Source organism: Drosophila elegans, unplaced genomic scaffold, assembly GCF_018152505.1.
Source record: "Drosophila elegans isolate 14027-0461.03 unplaced genomic scaffold, ASM1815250v1 contig_520, whole genome shotgun sequence".
Lineage (NCBI taxonomy): Eukaryota > Metazoa > Arthropoda > Insecta > Diptera > Drosophilidae > Drosophila > Drosophila elegans.
The window spans coordinates 656,075-674,778 of record NW_024545903.1 but is presented as its reverse complement, the minus strand read 5'-3'; the positions used below and the strand labels follow the sequence as shown (position 1 = coordinate 674,778).

Below are 18,704 nucleotides of genomic sequence, written 5' to 3'. Positions count from 1 at the left end.
TTCACACTGGAAAATGCGGCATTTGTTTCCTTGCGCAATTAATTCGGTGTGTGTGTGTGTGTGTGTGTTTTATGGATCGAGGGGAGTAGTTTATTAGAAGGGGTTGTAGGGGGCACAGCTGCCTGTCATTTGGCTGAGTGCCGGCATGCGATCTCCTCCAGCTCGTGGATGAGGTGCGAAATGTGGCACGCATCGCATTTCAGCCAGAAACCTGTCTAATGCATTTTTCGTTGCTTATTTATGACCTGCGCAGACGAACAGCTGCCTCGATGCTCTGACCCTGCGGCCACCATTTCGCTAATAAATTGAAAATTGCATTTGCATATTACAAAAATAGCCTCCAGCTTTGTCGTAACTAATTTCTATACAACAGCCATGACGAAGTGTAAAGATAGAAAGTCTATTAAATGGCTTTTGTTTGAACATATATTATTATAGTTAGGTTGATACACTCAACATTTTTAATATAAATATACTTAAACTTAATCGATTTACAATTAATTGTTGTTTGGATATTGTTTGACAAGTTGTAAAAACATGATTATTAACATGGTTGAATACACTCAGTTTTAAAAATTGGTAATGGAATAAGCACGAATAATCTACAACTCAATCGAATTATGCACAATTATAAATTATACAAGTTATATAATATTAATAATAAAATCATATTAACTCATTAAAAGGATATATTGCAGACAGCAATATTTGCTTAAAAACCCAATTTTCATAAAATAATCCTTAAAGTTAAAAGGTATAATTATCTACCCGACAATAATTACATCTAAAAATATTTAAAAACAAATATTTTTGATTCGACGAAATTACAATTTTAAGCTTAACGAAAACTTCACCTCTCTCATTCGTTTAAACATAATCAAGGGCTAAAAAACATTTAAAATTAGATCTCTGACCTCTTTTTCTTTTTTTTAAAAGGATGATTTCCCTGCATCACCGCCCAAAGAATTGCTCCGGCAACCACCAATCATTCAAGTCCATCAGCCAGCCAGCCAGTCAGTCAGTCAGCATTCCATCAGGATGCATCTCCGGGCGCCTAGCTTTCCAACTGGGCCACCGGGAGGAGATTTAAGCTAAAAATGGTCTTGGTAAGCGCAAAACGCAGTTTGCCGGAAAATGACGTGTGCCTCTCGTCTGACAGGCATTGTAGTTGTAGTTGCTGTTTTTGGTTTCGCGGCGGTGCAGTTGGTGGTGCAAGGACCCTCGACTGCGCCACCAGTGGCACTCAAACTGACAGCCGGCAAAACCCTAATTGAAATAGAGCTGAGCAATGAGTTTTCAGGCGGCGTTCAGCTGGCCCGTCAGCTCAGGCGTAATTAGAAAATGAAAATGGAAATATTTGCGTGTGAAAGCCGCAGACGGCAGATAAATGAATTTTGTTCGAGGCGAAGCTGAAATTGCACGCGAATAAGTTGAATGTGCCATGTTTGTGGGTTCATGTGACTCACCTAATGAATCCTTTTGCAAGCTACATGGTCAGGTGGTTTGTAGCCTCCTTGAGAAACTGTAAGCTGGACTCATTGTCCCTGACAACATCCTCGAATATTTCCCATTGCAGTGCTCTCGATGATCCCTTCCTATTTTTTGGAAAGCACTTGATCAACTGACGACCTTCTTCCAATTGTGTAAACGAACTGGGGTACTCAATGATGACGATTGTGCCCATAAACAAAGCCTTTTCGACAATGCGCTGCAAATAGCGATGGCAAAACCATTTCTAAAAAGGGAGCATAAATAAATACTCAGTTATACTTCATAGTTTAAATAACTCACCGGATCAGAGTCTTTCTTGACATGCAAGTCGTTCATAAAGCTGGCAGTCACATATTGCATTGTTATAAACTGGGATAGCTATTTAATTAAACAAGGAAATGACTGTTAATATTTATGGTAACTACTTCTAATTAATTAATAAATAGTTTATCTAGTTTTAGTGTCATCCTTTACTAACCGTTTCCAAATGACTGATGACCAGAACCGACTGATTGACGTTGGTGGCCAGGGCCAATTGAAATGCCACCATTAGAATGTCCTTAATATTGTGATCGGTGTGGTCCCAGTAAATGTTGCTAGTATCGCCTGTGGCGCGAATGGATGTTCGCACTTTGGTCAAATCGAAGTCTTCGAGCGTCTATACAAATACTACAAAGTTTAGTGACTGTCGACGATTTTTGTAGGCCTCAGACAATATATGCTCACCGAAGGCCGTAGTTGCTCGATATTATTGAGGCGTGGAACCAAAAACCAAACGGTGTACTCGTAAAATGTAATGTACTCGAATATACGACACACTTGGTCAAAAACCTGAAGCACAAACTTCCGCTCCGACAGTCGCACTGCCTCATTGACGTGCACACAGGTTTTGGCCAATTTGCTGAAAAAATCCTGTGGTTCCATTGCCCGGCGGTAAAAAAGTTTTGCGAAAGTCTTAAATGGGTTTTCGGGGTCTCTGAAAGCAAAAATTAAAAGTTACTAGATACATATAAAAGTTGTTTACGTATCAAATCTGATATTGATTTTCTTCGCTACATTGTGCAGAACGTTTTCCTGGCTTTCGATAAATAAATCCAAAAATCTATTGGCTCATCCGAACCAAATTATGGTTCTAGCTCGGATTTTTCAAATTAGGAAATTTATATGCTCTTGAACAATTTTATAAGACGACTATATTTAACAGTTTTTATTCGAATATGTTTATTCACGATTTTCCAATTAATTGTGCGGTCCTGCGTTCTGTTACAAAAGTAATCGGTTTTATAAGTTTCAAATCGTACAAATTTCTATAATTAGAAAAAATTCATTGTTGTTGGTTTTCTTATTAATTTTCAAATTTGGTAGATGTATAATGGTACTACGAATTTTATAATTTTATAACCGTATTTCCTAAATTGTAAAAAAAAATACTACCTACTTATTTTTTCTTAAAATATATTTTCGATTGTTCTATGGCATCTATTAGATACCCTTGTACTACTTGTAATGGAATGGAAAAGCTTAATAACTAAGGGAATACATAGGATACAGACGGGCGATCCGCCTAGAGATGCTGATTAAGAATATATATATTTATATAAATACTTTAAGAGTCGTTGCAAATTTATGGTGGAATTTATGAAAAGTATGATGGCGTGGTAACTTAAAAGCAAAGTTGACAAGTATTTGGTGTTGTTTGAAAAGTCTATATTAATAGTATGGATTGGGAATAGGTGAACCTACTTGTAGCTGCTAAAGGCATCGCCATCGTCATCGCTTAGGATAACCTTCAGCCAATTGCCAGCGCATTTCTGGTGGAGATCCCACAAAAAGTTATGCGAGTACTGGGGACGGACAAAGAACATTGCGTGGAACTCGGGGACGGTGAGGATTTGTGGTTGGTCCCCGTTGATCCTGTAGGAGACCGAGCCGAGCAAAGTGAGGACATCGAAGCGACGCTCGACGGTCACCTGGATCGTTTGCTGTTGGAGGAGCCTCAGGGAGGCCTCTCTCTTGCGCTGCATCCGCGCCGTAAGTCGCCGCTCAGCCTGTCTCGAGGTGCAGGGCGTCTCGTCCAGGTCGCTTTGCACATCGTCGACCTGTTCCGATGGGGCCATCTCGAAGGTCATGGAGACGCTTCCTCTTCCGACTTGCAGCTGGGGAACCTTCGACACACTCTCGCCATCCGGATAAGTCAGGCTACTGAGCAGCAGAATGGCCTGGGCCACGGGTGTTACTGCCGACAGATCGTTGGGTAGATCTGTGTCCAAATCATAGATGATTACGTGCACATTGTCGGCCCTCGAGAATTCCACATGTAACTTGTCGCAACCCAAGCAATCGTTTATGTCCAGCTGGTCAAGAAGATCCAATTAATTATGTGTCCTAATTATACACTTCTGTAGCTCACGGAAATAATGTGTAATTTGTGGTTTTTGTTTATTGCAGTTCCCTTTGACATGGTTAAAATTACTTATTTTAAACGGATCACAACTTTGTCTACTAAACTTTCTTCCGATCAAGCGTCTTTTAGTGTTGGATAACGCCTCAATATGCGGCGATCTTAAGCTATCGATAGTTGAGGGTGTAGATGACTTGACAAATATCGATGGCTGATCTTATCGGTTTGACAAGTAAAATCCTATTCAGACAGGCGACTTTTCTGATTTAGCTACCGAATTCCGCTTCAGCGGATTTTTACTTGGAAATTTTGGTATTTTTCGAACATTTAATTGTGTGATCTCTTCTTCTTTTAAGGTTTGTTTACTTCTGGCAGGACGATCAGTTGTCTTTACATCAGCGGATTCCTGTGTGAATGGGTCGCTTTAACTGTTTCGCTGCAACGCTTTTAAGCGACTGTGTGCAGACGCTATAAGTGTTGGAAAATGTTTGCCAGAACTCAAAACGTTAGTTTCAAATTTTGTTCCAATGATTTTATTTTTTTACTTTTTATAAACAAACAGTAAAATTAAAAGAACAAGGAAAAAGTTATACACACTATTAAATTTGAAGTAAATAAATAAATTTCCTTTTTACTGGTTGTTCACGCTGTTACCCATTTTACACTTTTACTCTAAGTTTAAACAGCATAAGTGAAGTTAAAAAAACAAATGCATTTAATAGCCTCCTCAAGGATTTTATAGGATTTCAACTGGCTTGGCTTGGGGACTACCAATGTGAGTCCTGACCAAAGCTTACCGTCCCAGCCATTTTTGTTGGCTCTTTTGTTTCAGCCTAACGTAAATTTATGAATCAACAAGGAATCAGCATTATTATGAGCCATGGGAAGTGAGCCATTAAATTGGCTTGGCCAGGCCAGCAGACTAGGTGCATAAAATTAGGATTAACGGCTTTCTAAGTGCCATCAAATTCCCCGACACCCGAAATTCCCAAATGCACGCACAGAGCAACAATTAGTCCGAAACTCTGCATTAAATGCGAGCTGCCCTTGGAAACTTTTTAAAAAGCGTATTTTGTTTTAACACAAAAAATGTATTAAAACAAAAGCGAGAAAGACAAAACCAAAATTGTGATTTTCTTTTAATTTTTATGACACTGTCGGCAGAGTTTTCTCAGGCGATTTTACGACTCCAAAAGAAAACGAGAGGTGGAGAAAGGGAGAACATTTCCTTATCGCCGCTTTTGATGATGCCCACGGAAATCATTTATATTTCTGGGCTCCTCTTACCATTTTCGTCCAATTTTATGCTTCTTTGCATTTTTAATGATGATTGCCATTTCTGTTTTCTTTTCCCTGCGATTTATGACCTCTGCGGACCACACGTCACGCATTTAATTGCGATTTAATAGCCCAAATGATCGCCAAAACTTTTGTGCGAACTTGGCATTCAACTATTCTGATATGTGTGGTCGCTCTGAAAAGTAGGAGGGCGGTGAGGATTCCCTGCCAGCTCGTAAAGCCAGCGAAATTATGGCAATTTAACGGACGACGCCGATCCACCCGAATGGCCTGCAATTAGATGCCAGCCTTGGGCCATGTAATTCCTGGCTGTGACTTTGGCTGTGGCTTTGATTTTGGTTTTGGTTTCTCCAGAGCCAAAGTTCCAGTCCAGTCCAGTAGTCGTTGGGGCTTTATCGCAAACATAAATTTCCTCAGATAAAAGCGCGAAAAAAGCGCTGCTCATGTCGTGGCCCCATGTCCACACAGCATTCTTTGGCGGCGGGGAATCCCCATCCTATCCCCCCATTGCCAATGTCCAGAAATTATAGCAATTTGCTTGTCAAATTGTTGCCGACTTGGGCAATAAATCGTTGGCTTTATGGGCCGCACTGCGTCGCCAGGTGATCGCGATAGAGTTGTTTTAGAAATAAATTCGCCAAAAAGACTCTGGCCGGCGATCCTCTTGGCCGCCTCGATCTCTTTAGTGGTTCGTAAACTTGTAAAATGTGCAATTTTGTCGGCCGGCTTTTACTTAAGTCGATCGTTTTTTGTTGCCTTATTTCGCTAATTTAATAGAGCTCTGCCATCAGTCGAGCCAATTGAATAGTTGGCGGAGTTGCTTGGGGATCCAGATTGATTTGGACCGATTGAAATATTTTTATGGTGATTTACGTGGCTGTGGGTGGTAATTCGTTATGTTTATGAGAGTAATGATGATAGGTTGGACTTATAGACTTAATGTAATGGGGAATTTAACAAAAAAAAAACTTTAAGGACACCCAGAGTAAAACCATGGTATGTACAAATATAGTCACTTGGAAATAAATATTTTCGGTAATGATTAAGTCTCGAGGGGTGTTATGTTTAAATCAAAGTGAGTTACTTTTCCATTTTTAATTTTAAGTATGGACAAATTTAGTTTACAATTAAATAAAAATTTAAATCTACCATTTTCCTATTAGATATAAATTAACTATATTAATAATTATTGTACATTATAATATTGTTAGTTTATTTTAAGTATGTTTATATTTTGAATAACAATGTTACATTCAAATATTTTAATGTTTTATTTTACTATGGAGTTTTTCTCTGTTCAATTTGGACTATAAATTATTTTATTAAACTATAAGTATAAATAAAAAAATGTATTTTGTTTATTTCTTAGTGATTTAACTTTATTACTCACAAACTCCAACAATTCTACCATATAATATATTGGGTTCATTATTTTGTTGCTTTTCTTGCCTCTTGTTGAGAGACCAAGCTAAATATGTTATTTCCCACGAAATTCTTTTCTAATTTCATCAAAAAATGTAACCATTTGCATTCAACATCCAAACATCCCCCCTCTGCCCCATCTGTGCATTCTATTCCCAATCCAAATTCTGGCCATGCCTCGCATCTGCAATTACGGACATTTTCATTGTATCGCCGCTTGGGGCACCGCTTGCACCTGCTGCTCCTGAGGCCAATGTTCGTATTTTTACAGGGTAAACCTATGCGATCAAGGAGTTGGCATCACTCTGACAATAAAATTTCAAAGGCATTATTTCGGGAAAAATAGGCTCTAATTGATCTCATAACATTTTTGAACTTTCTTCATTTAACAGCATTAAATTAATTTTTCTTTTAAATGTTGGACATCTGACATACATTTAAAAGATAAATTTATTTAATGTTTTTCAATAAAAAAATGTCGTATCTTTTTTAAATCATTAAATTCTAAAAACATTGAATTTAATGCTTTAAAAAAATAAATACTTGTTAGTTAATATGTATCAATTTCGAAGAAGCGAATTCTTAAGGCAGTTAATTTTATATGTATATCTTTATGTTTTCAATAACTTACAAATGTTTGTTTTTTCCATCTAAAGAACTGGATCGCATCTCACCCATATTTAACTTAGTACTGAGTGTTCTTGTAGTCTGTATATTCCAGTATGTTAGTTCAATTCTGTTGTTGTTGTGTCATTCCAGAAGCTTGAAGTTGCCGTAGCTCTCGTAATTCGAAATGTTTACGGTACATTTAATTTCATTTGGATTATTACAATATGCTTTAGGAGGCAACAATTTCGACAGTTTGCTGGGGAACACCGTTGCCTTCCCGTTCCCCACTCCATTTCACTCCATGCTCCATTTGCCAGGCCGAACAATGAGCCATGAAGGGGGATTAAAGGGGCAGATATACTATACCACCATATTCCCAACTCAAACCCAAATCCACCCGATTTTTGGGCAGGTGTAGCGATGGCAAGCGGACATATTTCATTGTTGTTGCCAAAGTGTAATTGCGAATTCCAGACAAATGTGAAATTTGAATTTACAAGTTAAACTTTTCTTGTGAAATCATTTGCCTGCGCTGCTGCTTCTGGAGGGTAACTCTCGTCAGGGCTGCTGTTGTGGCTGCTGGCTTCTGGCTGCTGGCTGCTCCTTTTGTGGCATTTTATTTGCCCGTGCGAGCAAAGTGTGCAGTTGGCAATTCTCGACTTAGTTCATTTGTTCCATTTCAACGCTTGCCTGCCGAAGGAGTCCTGCGGGAGGAGGATGCCGCTCCATCTTTTCGGGTTCCGCATAAACAAATGTACTCATGTCGCAGCTCCTTTCTCCATTTTGTGCTCCCATTTCCCTCTTTACTCGTTTCTTACACTTCGATTGTGCCCTTTTCGTTGCCATATTTCCGGCTTGTAGTACTGCTTCCTGGCACATTTCAAAGGTATATTGTCTCTGCAGAGTGCCAACTGAAAGGTCATGACTATTATGACTATTTTCACTATTCGGGGATATTTTTTTTTTTAAATTTTGAACATTTATACAATTTATAATAATTTTTTTAGTAAATTGCAATCTATTATAATCGTAATTAAATTGTATTTTAGTCATTTTGGAAACCAAAAATAAGTAATACAAAATATTATCAATTTGAAACTCAGTAGTATGTTACATATTACAAAATAGCTTAATAGTTAACAATAGAAGTGTAAAAAATGTCTGTGGTAGGGAAAATAATTGTTTTTATTCGTTTGTTGAAAGCTGAAATAATATTTTCGGTGGAAAATCTGAAACCAACAAATTTTGTTTTCTAATCTAAGAAATACCACTGTCGCCAACTTAACTCTTAAAAGAGGTATTTTAGAGACACATTCCACTATCGCAGTTTTCATGAGTTTTGTGCTTTGAAGGACGGTATGCGGATTCCGTGGAGCAGGCTTAGGCTGAGATCCTGGAGTGCCTTTTCTCAACGTGCCACAAAACTCCGCCACATATGGAGTGTCCTCCAAGGGCGAGGATATGGGAAATTCGTTGGCTCTGTGGCTCTGGGGCTCCGTTTGCCATTCTTGTTTGGCTTTTGTACATTTGCCGGGCTTTTTGTTAGCTGCAAGATTGGGTGTTGTTAGATGGGTTCTGGCCAGGCTATTGTGCTCGATCGTTGTGCCGAAAAAGTTGCATTTCACGTCTTGTTGAGTTCGGACTTTCTCCTTACAGCTCTCCCGCTGACTTGGCTTCTTCATATTTTGTACCCACCAAAGTGGTGCGTTCCGGTTTGCCGCATAAAACACACTGCCACGCCCCCGGGCCACTCCGCCTACACACACACACTCGCACACGCACACTCGCACACACAAATACAATTAGAGACTTGGTTTGTTGGTTCAACTTGTTTGCTTACATTCAACTTTATTTCACTTCTGCTGCGATGGTTTCTTTCAGCCACTATCCCTCAACCCGTTCAGTTGGCAGTGTGTAAAGTTTCTGGCCAACTTGGGCTCCTCGCAGTCGCACCATTGTGTTTTCCTGGGGGCGGAAAGTGGAAGGCGGAAAAGTGGCAGCGCTGGGATGTCGGAAGCGCCTTAACTTAATTCTGCTGGATTTCTATGCATCCTCGAACGAACGAACGAACGAGCGTTGGCATTCTGTGTTTGCTTAAATGTTGTATAATTCACTGATTTCTCTGTGGTTTTGTTGCCATTGTTGGATTTTTGTTGATGCTCCTGGGTGCGCCTTTGTGTGTGTGTGTATGTGTGTAGCAATGTTTGTGATTACATTACGTATACGTACGTATGCGCAATGTTTGGGCACTTGATCATTTAGCGAGCTGCTGGAACTTTGTGGTAAGTCCTTAAGAAATAGAATAATTGGAGAGATTACAAATGAAAGGCAGATAAGAGGAAAAACATAAATTGGGCAACTTAATGCAAGGTAAAGCGTAAAAGCGTGTTTTTAAAACTATTTAAAGCACATTTTACCAAATTACTTTTAATAATACGGTATTTCTTTTCGAATCTTCATTTCATGCAAAATGGTCTCAGAAAAATGTCTAAAAATATATTTGAATTCAGCACAGTTTTGATCATAAGAATTGGCGTTGGGCTAGTTTTATCTTATTTTCAACTATTGTTTTTACATATTTTACCGCGTTATTTTCAATACTATACACATTTATTTGTAACTTAATTTAAATGGCCTTGCAAAAATACATAAAATATACTTTGAAAGTGATGAGTCTTCGCTATTTATTTGCTTAAATAGTTTACTATCCAGTAATTAGAAAACCATTAAAGTTTTTTAATAGTTTATTTTTAATAGTTTTTTAATTATTCGTTAAACCTTACACAATGAAATTAAGAAGCAATTGATTACCAATTTTAGAAGAAATTTTCGATTTAGTACCATTACAATCAATTTATTTCTTAATATGTCTATAACATTTTGCCATATAGATTATAACAAAGTACCACTTTGTTTGACGTTAACTATTTTGCCTTATTTTTTGAGTCTCTTGCATTCTGGCGACTTGGTTCAGCCTACTTTCTTCCGATAGATTGCAATAAAATAAGCCAAAATACGTTGCCCAAGCCAATACCAATCCCAATTTCAGTCGATTCCCTCATGGAAAACGTAAGGCAACGAACATGGACTGAACGTTGTAAATTGTTGTCCGAAAATTTATTGGCAGCACTTATCAGATTCACTCATAAATCTGCAAAAAGCCCGTCTCCAAAGCCGTGCTCGCCGTCTCTTTCGCTCCCCTGCGATGCGTGGGCGCCTTCTGTGTGTGTGTGGGTGAGGGTATCTGTGTGAGGGGCAGGGTATCTGTGTGTGGGTGGGTGGCATGTGCGAGACATTTATTTGCATGCCTCGCCCGACTTTGGCCCGCTTTCAGTGCTCCATTTCGGTCGCACAATCCACAAATTAACATGACATTTTTACAAGCCCAAACATGTGTACACATGGGCCCGAAAGTGAACCGAACCACTCGAAATTAATAGCCAGCAAAGCAGCATCGGGCGCATAAAGCCGCTCATTGGATGTGGCTGTGGCCCAAATGGACAGCCGGACCTTCGCCCGGACATTTATGGACGTGGCCGAAAAAGTCAAACATTTGAACAGCCGACGGAGCTGGGCGGGCGGATCGAACAGGTTGCCGTTTTATGCATCCATAAATTTAATTACTCAAAGCTTTACTCCAAAATGTGCAAAACAAAAAGCCATTAGCTCAGGTGGAAAATACACTCTAGATGAACTTTCATAACTCGAACTTCCACGAATCGCACACTGTTTTTAAAGCTACACTTTCGCTTCAATTTAAAATAATACATTTTTCTTAAACAAAAGTAAATGAAAATATGTTTATTCGGTGTATAGGGTTACTGATGAATAATCTGTAATGATATACTAGCTAGATATTTTTCAATAAAATGATTATGTACCTAACACAATTGATTAAATACAACAATATTAAAAAATTAATTAATATACTAAAAATATAAATATTAATGTCATTGAGCAAGATTTTCTCTTAGTCACCAATATTTAATTAAATAAAACATTTTTATAAACAACAATACATTTAAATGAGACTTTGGGTTCAAGTATTGCTCCTGTACCTCTCTCTTTCACCCGCTCTATACCGCTCTTTTTCGCCCCACTTGAATGGTCGATAATCTGGGCCAAGTGATGTGCATAACCAGTCAAGCTGCAGGTTTTCCATTGACAGGAGACGAGTCCATAAGCGACAGCCACATCGAGAGGAGGTAAAATCATGACAAAACATTTGGCCAACGAGTTTTCATTTTCTTTGTGTTGTGCTCCTTTTTGCGTCATTTTTTGGTTCCGCCTGAATGAGAATGACGAGAGGACGTCGACGATGATGAAGTTATCAGGCAAAAACAAGCCAAAAGTTGGCACAGTTTCAAAAAGTTAGCCCACATAGAATGTTGGGAAGAGAGGGATTGGGGCTGGCGAGCAATCAAAAAAGAAAACTGCAAATTCTAGAACAAGGCACACGAACTTTGCCCGCTGAGCTGCAGCGAGCGAAAGAGACGGCCTGAGCCCGGGGAGAGTGAGACGGCCAGGCCGGATGGAAAGAGTAGGCTAAACGGGCACCGAGGACATCAAGGATTTCCGTCCAAGTGCGAATGGCTCTCTTGGATCTCCGTCAATAGCGGAGGAATGGGCACATGGACAGGAGCCACAGGAACTGAAGGCAAAAACAACAGCGACACCAGCAATAACAACAACGACGACAGCAGTTGACAAATGCAACAAACGACAAGTTAAAATTCATGTTCATTGTAGTTCCCACAAGTTTGCCTTTGCTGGGGTTAAAACACAACATTTCTCGGCATCAAACCAACAAGCTGGGAATGTAAATGGCAACTGACAAACAGCAGTTTAAGTATTTTAAAACGATTTTCGGTGCACTGACTTGAGTAAGGTAAGGATAAATAGACAAAATCAAACATTTTTTACATTTAAGATGAACTTTGGGAAAATAAAATATACAATTTTAAAATCACTTCAATTTTAATATCCCAATGTTATACTAAATTTACTAAATTACTAAATTATTTGAGACCAATTTTGTTATTCGAACGAATGGAATTTTCCCTAAAGGTGATAAGTCCCAAACACACACACAGAGTCCAACACCTACGTTCTAGCATGTCTCAGGGCGACGTGAAAGACTTGTTAAGGGTTTTCCGATTTCTGGGCGTTAGAGTGGGCGTGGCTCCGTTTTAAAATAAACTTGCCAAATCCCAAATCTCTAGCTTTTGTAGTTTCCGAGATCTCGACGTTCATACAGGCAGACAGATCGACTCGGCTATTGATCCTGATCAAGAATATATACATATATATATATTTTACATGGTCGGAAACGCTTCCTTCTACCCTTTTACTCTACGTGTTAAGGGGATAAAATCTTACGCTAGCAAATTGCCAAGTATTTTAATTTAGCAAAATTCAAGATAAAACAATACTGTTGGCAGCTGCCACTTCACTTCACTCACAGATCCGAAACAAAACATTGGCGCAATATACACACATATAGCATAAAGTGGTCAGAATATTTTACCTACTGATATCTGCAGATGAAAGTGTTTCTGCCGCCTCACCTGACTGACTAACTGACTGACTTTCGTTCCGCTCCACTTTAGACAATAATATGACGTATGTTGGACCCAACATGAAGTTAGCCCGCAAAATAATAAAAAGGCTATAATAAATTTCTGTTTTGCAAAATATTGCCAGGAATTCGGGAATGGATTGTATGGCAGTCGGAGCATTTCAAGCGGAAAGTGCACATTTTGCAGAAAGTGCTACCCCCGGGGGAACTGGGATGAGATGGAGTATAAAAGGAATTAGGAATGCAATTTGAGGTTATGTTAGCAATGTGCAACCGGGCTAACTGTACCAACACAAACGTGGCTATACACTTGGAAAAATGGGAAGCGAAAATTTCAATAGGAAAGTCCTTGAATAAATATTTAAATTTTGGACTCGGATATCTTTAGATAAAATGCAAGGCATAGTTATGTTTTACGGTTTTCAGATAAAATTTAAGCATTGTCTTTATATATTCGACTTACAAATGAATTTTAATAATTGAATAAAAATCATTTGAAAAAAAGGAAATCACTTCCAAAACAATTTTTGTTTTGCCAAAGGGTAGAGCTACACCTCACCACATCAATTTGAACAATTAAAAAATATTTAAAAATTTTTTTTGTAATGTCACATTTTATTAGAATTTAAATAGGTGGTTTTAAAGTATTTTTCTGATTTTGGACTACATTCAACAAATGGTTTCAATTCGAATTTACAATTATATAGGTATTAAAATTTGTTTTGAGTATATGGCACCACCAACTCATTCTGACCACATCTGTATGCGCATTTGTTTAGATGAGAGACGGTATGTGTGTGTGTGTGTCAGTTAGACAAACAGACAGTTGGACTGACACTTGGACAGATGTTGGGATACGTTCAGAGCCTGGAACTTGGACTGCAGCTACGGTCTGGCAGCTGGACCTACAAGTCCTCCTGCGACCCCCAAAACCCCTTCCCAGATATTAATAGACGAAATTTGAGTATTGCTTCCGTCATGAATAAAATTTTGCATCCAGAGGGCAGCTATGTAGGGCATAGGGAACTATGTAGGGCTCCCCGAAAAACTTTTGACAATCCTCCCCTGGCTCCGCTCACACTCTGGAAAACTTCCCATCCAGAGTTGGTCCGTAAGCATTGTTCTGGGCTGCAGTTTCCTTGCCTAGAACTTTTCAAATTGTCCATTCAACGTCCATTCAGCTGTCTGTTTCTGTGGCTTCGTTTTCTGTTTTTTTATTTTGACTTTTCTTTTAATTTTAATGATGCCTTCTGAAAAATGTAAAATGCTTGCGTTGGCGGCGAGCTAAAAACATTTTGGGTATGTGCATTTTATGGGCGCATTGGGATCTGTTCTCCAAGGGCAATGTTTTGATAGGAACGAAAAGTAATAAAAACCAAGCCCACATCTTTGCTAAAATTGCAGTCTAAATTAAACATCCGACTTAATCAATCACAAACAAAATTCGATTTAGCCGCAAAGGTTACATTTAAAAGTTCTCCCCATCAAACGAAAATTCTAGCACTACAAACTGCAGAAATTGAAAGAAACGCAGCGAAACGAACTGAGCCGAAACCACAGAGCGAAATGCGGTAACACGCAAAACTTTGCTGAATCAACTACTAAAAGATTTATGGTATCAAAATAGTGCCACATAAAATATTCACACCTTGGCCCGGCTGCCAGAATCTAACGACTCCAGAGGGCCGGCGAAAGGGGTTTACGGGAAGAGGGTTGGCCAACTGATGCCTTTGGCCCGATAAAGCCATTGTTTATACTCCGCACAGCGACTGGGTTGTGGATTGCATTTTGGCCATAAGTTGGCAACATTTTTTATGCGTTCATCATGCGGTCAGCATAAATTTTTCATCGCCATCGCCGCTTTTCCTTCGCTCAATTTGCCCCCTACACGTTGCCAATTTTGAAGTCTGAGGGGCCATAAATCAGGGCGTTTAAAGTCGCCAGATGAAAAACTAGGACTGAGCAATTTCTTTTCGGCCAAAACATATAAAAACCATTTATTCCACACCAATATGTTTGTGACCTTAATACGTGTTCTTGTGTGCTTTTTAGTGTCTGTTGTAAGTGTTTGCTTGCGTAGGGGAAGTCTGAAAACAAGGCGAGTGTGATTAGAGAGACACCAATCATGCAAAAGTACTAAAATCAACCAATGATGGGCTCAAGGTAGTTGTCAACGCCAATGGGGGGCCTTACTCGCCAATTTTCCTGTAAATACATAGAAGTGGATGATTAGTTTTTAAAATATATACTTTATATCACTAAGTATTTTTTGTGCTTTTAGAATGTAATAATTAGAAGGGAAAGTTTATCGTTTCTTTTATGCAAGAAGAACGGACGCTCTCTTAAGCGGACAACATAAATTTTAAAACTTTTAAAATTAATGTTTCTTGGACGGACAAGCGCTAATGGTTACATGTATTTTTTTCTCTTATGCAGACTCACCACAATTGAACGAATGATTACTCTTGCCGCACTTGGGAGATTCGTGCATGGATGGTGTGCTGGAGAATACAAGTTAGAAAGGATTGCTGGTGAGGATGGAATTAGGCTGCTGAAACCCCCAGACGAGATCTACTTACTTCAGTCCGTTGCGAACATCCCGGTACATGCTTGATGGCGGCACTTCGTACGAGGCTTTGGTGCGACTGCCCTGCTGGTGGTGCTGATGGTGGTGCTGGGGCTGCTGCTGTTGGTACTGCTGATGCTGCTGCTGCTGCTGGTGGTACTGCGGCTGGTGGTTCTGCATGGGCTGGCTATACTGCCACACGTTGCCGTTGTTCATCATCTGGCTGGAGTTGGGACCAGAGTTCCAGCTACCAGGATGAGAGGGCGACGAGGGGCAGGACCCAACCATTCCACCACTGGCTCCGCCCGTCAGACGACCCTGGTGCATTGGGGTGGCAGACCCAGACTGGTTGTACTGCTGGAGGGGCTGCATCTGACCCATCGAGGTGGTCATGGACTGCAGGTCGGGAATCACCGCATTGATTCCGGGGGCGTCGATGGCGCCCATGGGATTCCCCATCATGGGCATCATGGTCATGCTGTTCAGCGGCGTCACCGCACCGATTGGCAGTTGGCTGGTCATCGTGGACATGGGGGTCATCGCGTTGCCCGAGGGCATCATGGCCAGCGGCATACTCTGCATGGGGTACGAAGACATCGGTGGAGCAGCCGGCATGGGCATTTGCATCTGCAGGTTCATCTGGGGAGGATTTAGTGGCTGCATCGACATGGACTGGCCTTGTCCCTGGCCGGGACTCATGCTCAACGGATACTGGGGCACGCTCTTCATCTAGAAACGGGGAATACATTAGTAATTCAGGACCTTTAGGAAGATTTCATCATGCTCACTTTGGAATCGGCGTACATGCCGTAATCAGCTTCGTAGGGCACTGAGCAAAAATTCATTTTCGAATTGAGGAAAATTAGTGGGTTTCCAAAAGAATTATACAAAATTTGCAACTACAAATTTTTTACTACAAAATTTTTACAAATTTTTGATTTTATTACTTTTATCAAATAGATCTGAGCCTGACGATGAACTAAATACGAATGAAGGTAGAGATTGGAAAACTACCCATACTTGTGACATGGGCGAGAAAAACCTACTGGGATCTCTTATGCGATGAATATCAAATGTGAAGTGTTTTTAAGCTTTAATCTAAATGGCCCTGGAAATTTAAGTCATTTAGGTTGTACAAAATTTGTTGTTACCATATCGAGTTAATGGGACCAAAAAGCCGCAAGGGCAAGAAAAAAGAGAGAAGTCGCAAAAATGGCCATCTTCCGAAGAACGCAAAATCGAAACATTACAAGAAGTACCACAAGAAGTACCACAAGAAGTACCACGCCCGTCCATCGAAGATTTTCCACGACAACTGCTGCATGTACAAGGTTCGTCAGCGACCCTTGCGATTGAACCAGGTCGATTTTGGCACCCAGTGCTCCACTCGCACGATAGCCTTTTCCGACTCTGTGCCACTCCTGCAACACCCTATCCGGAGTAGGGTGGTCCATCTGCCGGAAACCGTGGTCATGCATATGCGGAATATTGAGGAAGCCCATCGAGTGGCGGGAAGCTTCAGAAACACCCTTATTCGAGCCCTTGTCCCAGTTCCGGATATCGAAGAAGGGGACAGTATGCACCAAGTGGATCTGAGACCACGACATGTCGAGCGAAGGGACCGAAAAAGGCCGTCTTGTAGCGAAATGGACTTGGAGAACTTCTTTCAGAGAGGATAGAAAATTGAATGTCCCAGGATAAAATACAATTCCAATAAATATATCAGTTTTTTCGTTAGACTTATTTGCAAAATTGTCAAAAAAAAAAAAATTAGTAAGTTAACAAACACAAAGATATTCAGTTGGAAAGAATAATATTCCTTCGACATTATACAAGTAAAATAGATTTATAGTACAACATTTCAGTCCCAACTTCGACATTTCTATTTCCTACAGTTTAACTTCACTTCATTTGCAGCTGTTCCTTCCTCGAACCACAGTACCCAGGGGAATAAAGACTATTTTAGTACCTTTAACTAGTTGCTTCGCCCCCCAGGGGCATTTCGTGATCATCCATAAGGCCACGCCCCTCCGCCAGTCTCCTCCCGCCATTGTCCACCCACCCGGGCTGTCCAGGACAATTAATTTTGCTCCCGGCTTGTCAGCTTATTGTTTATCTACATAAATACGGGACACGAAGAACGGCTGCCCTGAGCTGTCGTGTCATTTATCCTGCTGCTCCGACCCGTTCCGACCGACTTTCGATATCCTTTCGGCCGCGGTGCAGTTGCCACACCATTTATGCCATTAAGTCATTAGCTTTGTTTAACAAATAACAAACTGTCAATGAGTGATTAACGATGTTTTTCGCATGAACTGCAATTAGCCGCCGCCCGAGTTGTTCCCTCTGACAAATGGGTGTGATTTCGCTCCCAGCGGTGTTTCCCTCGATCCGAGGTGCACTGGGTGGATTGATGGCTGGTGGGATGATGGGATAAGGACGGGGCGACTGGGTGACAAGCACTCGTTATTGATGCGCCCCCAAGTTGCCGTCACTTGGCAATTATTGTGTATTGTGCTCCAAGTCAACGGCGTTTGCCATAGTCATAGACATAGTCATGGAGTAGTCACACTCATCGCAGCCATCATTGGATGGCAGTGGTGGCACAGCTTGTAGCCAACGCTATAATAACTGTTTTTAAATGTAAAGGATGAGAAGCAAGTACTAGCAAATTGGCAAATATCTGACCAAAAATATAAACCTCTTTTTGGAATACGAGTTAGTTTTCCATAAAATAAGTTACCTTACTTATTTAGGGTCCATGAAAAAAATCAAGATTTTAGTTGGCCTTTAATAAATAAACCTATTAAAGGATTGGCTATTTAGTTGCTTTGATATTTTTATACCCTTGCAGAGGGTATTATAATTTCAGTCAGAAGTTTGCAACGCAGTGAAGGAGACATCTCCGACCCTATAAAGTATATATATTCTTGATCAGCATCACTAGGCGAGTCGATCTAGCCATGTCCGTCTGTCCGTCCGTCTGTCCGTCTGTCCGTCTGTCCGTCTGTCCGTCTGTCCGTCTGTCCGTCCGTTTATATGCAAACTAGTCTCTCAGTTTTAAAGCTATCTGCATGAAACTTTCCCAAAAGTTGTCTTTCTATTGCAGGTAGTATATAAGTCGGAACGAGCCGGATCGGACGACTATAGCATATAGCTCCCATAGGAACAATCGGAAAAATAAAGGAAAAAAATTATAACTTTGCTGTTTTTTAATTTTTTGTTTAGTTCTTCGACATTTAGTAATGGTTAAATATTTCCGATTTACGGTTTAAATTTCATCAAAATCGGACGACTATAGCATATAGCTCCCATAGGAACAATCGGAAAAATAAATG

General features: G+C 40.1%; 3 protein-coding genes across 4 annotated transcripts; 1 reads left to right on the top strand and 2 right to left on the bottom strand.

Annotated features, from left to right (window-relative positions):
• Positions 1-1,298: 1,298 nt before the first annotated feature.
• Positions 1,299-4,701, bottom strand: LOC108141632 (protein ORD). The gene is made up of 7 exons (XM_041709881.1): positions 4,690-4,701; positions 3,235-3,845; positions 2,218-2,467; positions 1,970-2,149; positions 1,792-1,869; positions 1,467-1,735; positions 1,299-1,409 (listed from the first exon to the last, which is right to left on the bottom strand). The coding sequence occupies exons 1-6, from the start codon at positions 4,699-4,701 to the stop codon at positions 1,487-1,489; spliced, it is 1,380 nt and encodes a 459-aa protein (XP_041565815.1). The 3' UTR covers positions 1,299-1,409; positions 1,467-1,486.
• A 10,065-nt stretch (positions 4,702-14,766) lies between these two features.
• LOC108141704 (ell-associated factor Eaf) lies at positions 14,767-16,329 on the bottom strand. 2 transcript variants are annotated; one of them, XM_017265188.2, is made up of 4 exons: positions 16,155-16,329; positions 15,380-16,095; positions 15,243-15,301; positions 14,767-15,005 (listed from the first exon to the last, which is right to left on the bottom strand). In XM_017265188.2, exons 1-4 carry the CDS (start codon positions 16,209-16,211, stop codon positions 14,971-14,973), a joined length of 867 nt encoding a protein of 288 aa, XP_017120677.1. In that variant the 5' UTR covers positions 16,212-16,329; the 3' UTR covers positions 14,767-14,970. The 2 variants fall into 2 exon arrangements, with proteins under 2 accessions (XP_017120677.1, XP_041565871.1); XM_041709937.1 differs by lacking the exon at positions 14,767-15,005 and having other exon boundaries at positions 15,243-15,328.
• A 119-nt stretch (positions 16,330-16,448) lies between these two features.
• LOC108141705 lies at positions 16,449-17,211 on the top strand. The gene has a single exon (XM_017265189.2). It carries the CDS (start codon positions 16,530-16,532, stop codon positions 17,043-17,045), a length of 516 nt encoding a protein of 171 aa, XP_017120678.1. The 5' UTR covers positions 16,449-16,529; the 3' UTR covers positions 17,046-17,211.
• Positions 17,212-18,704: the final 1,493 nt, after the last annotated feature.

Coding starts and splice junctions, on each gene's coding strand:
- LOC108141705 (XM_017265189.2), top strand. CDS start 16,530: ATGGGACCAAAAAGCCGCAAGGGCAAGAAAAAAGAGAGAAGTCGCAAA.
- LOC108141632 (XM_041709881.1), bottom strand. Junction 2,150..2,217: donor TCGAGCAACTACGGCCTTCG/GTGAGCATATAT, acceptor GTATTTGTATAG/ACGCTCGAAGACTTCGATTT. Junction 1,870..1,969: donor TCATCAGTCATTTGGAAACG/GTTAGTAAAGGA, acceptor TTAATTAAATAG/CTATCCCAGTTTATAACAAT.
- LOC108141704 (XM_017265188.2), bottom strand. CDS start 16,211: ATGAATTTTTGCTCAGTGCCCTACGAAGCTGATTACGGCATGTACGCC. Junction 16,096..16,154: donor GCATGTACGCCGATTCCAAA/GTGAGCATGATG, acceptor CCCCGTTTCTAG/ATGAAGAGCGTGCCCCAGTA. Junction 15,302..15,379: donor GATGTTCGCAACGGACTGAA/GTAAGTAGATCT, acceptor TGTATTCTCCAG/CACACCATCCATGCACGAAT.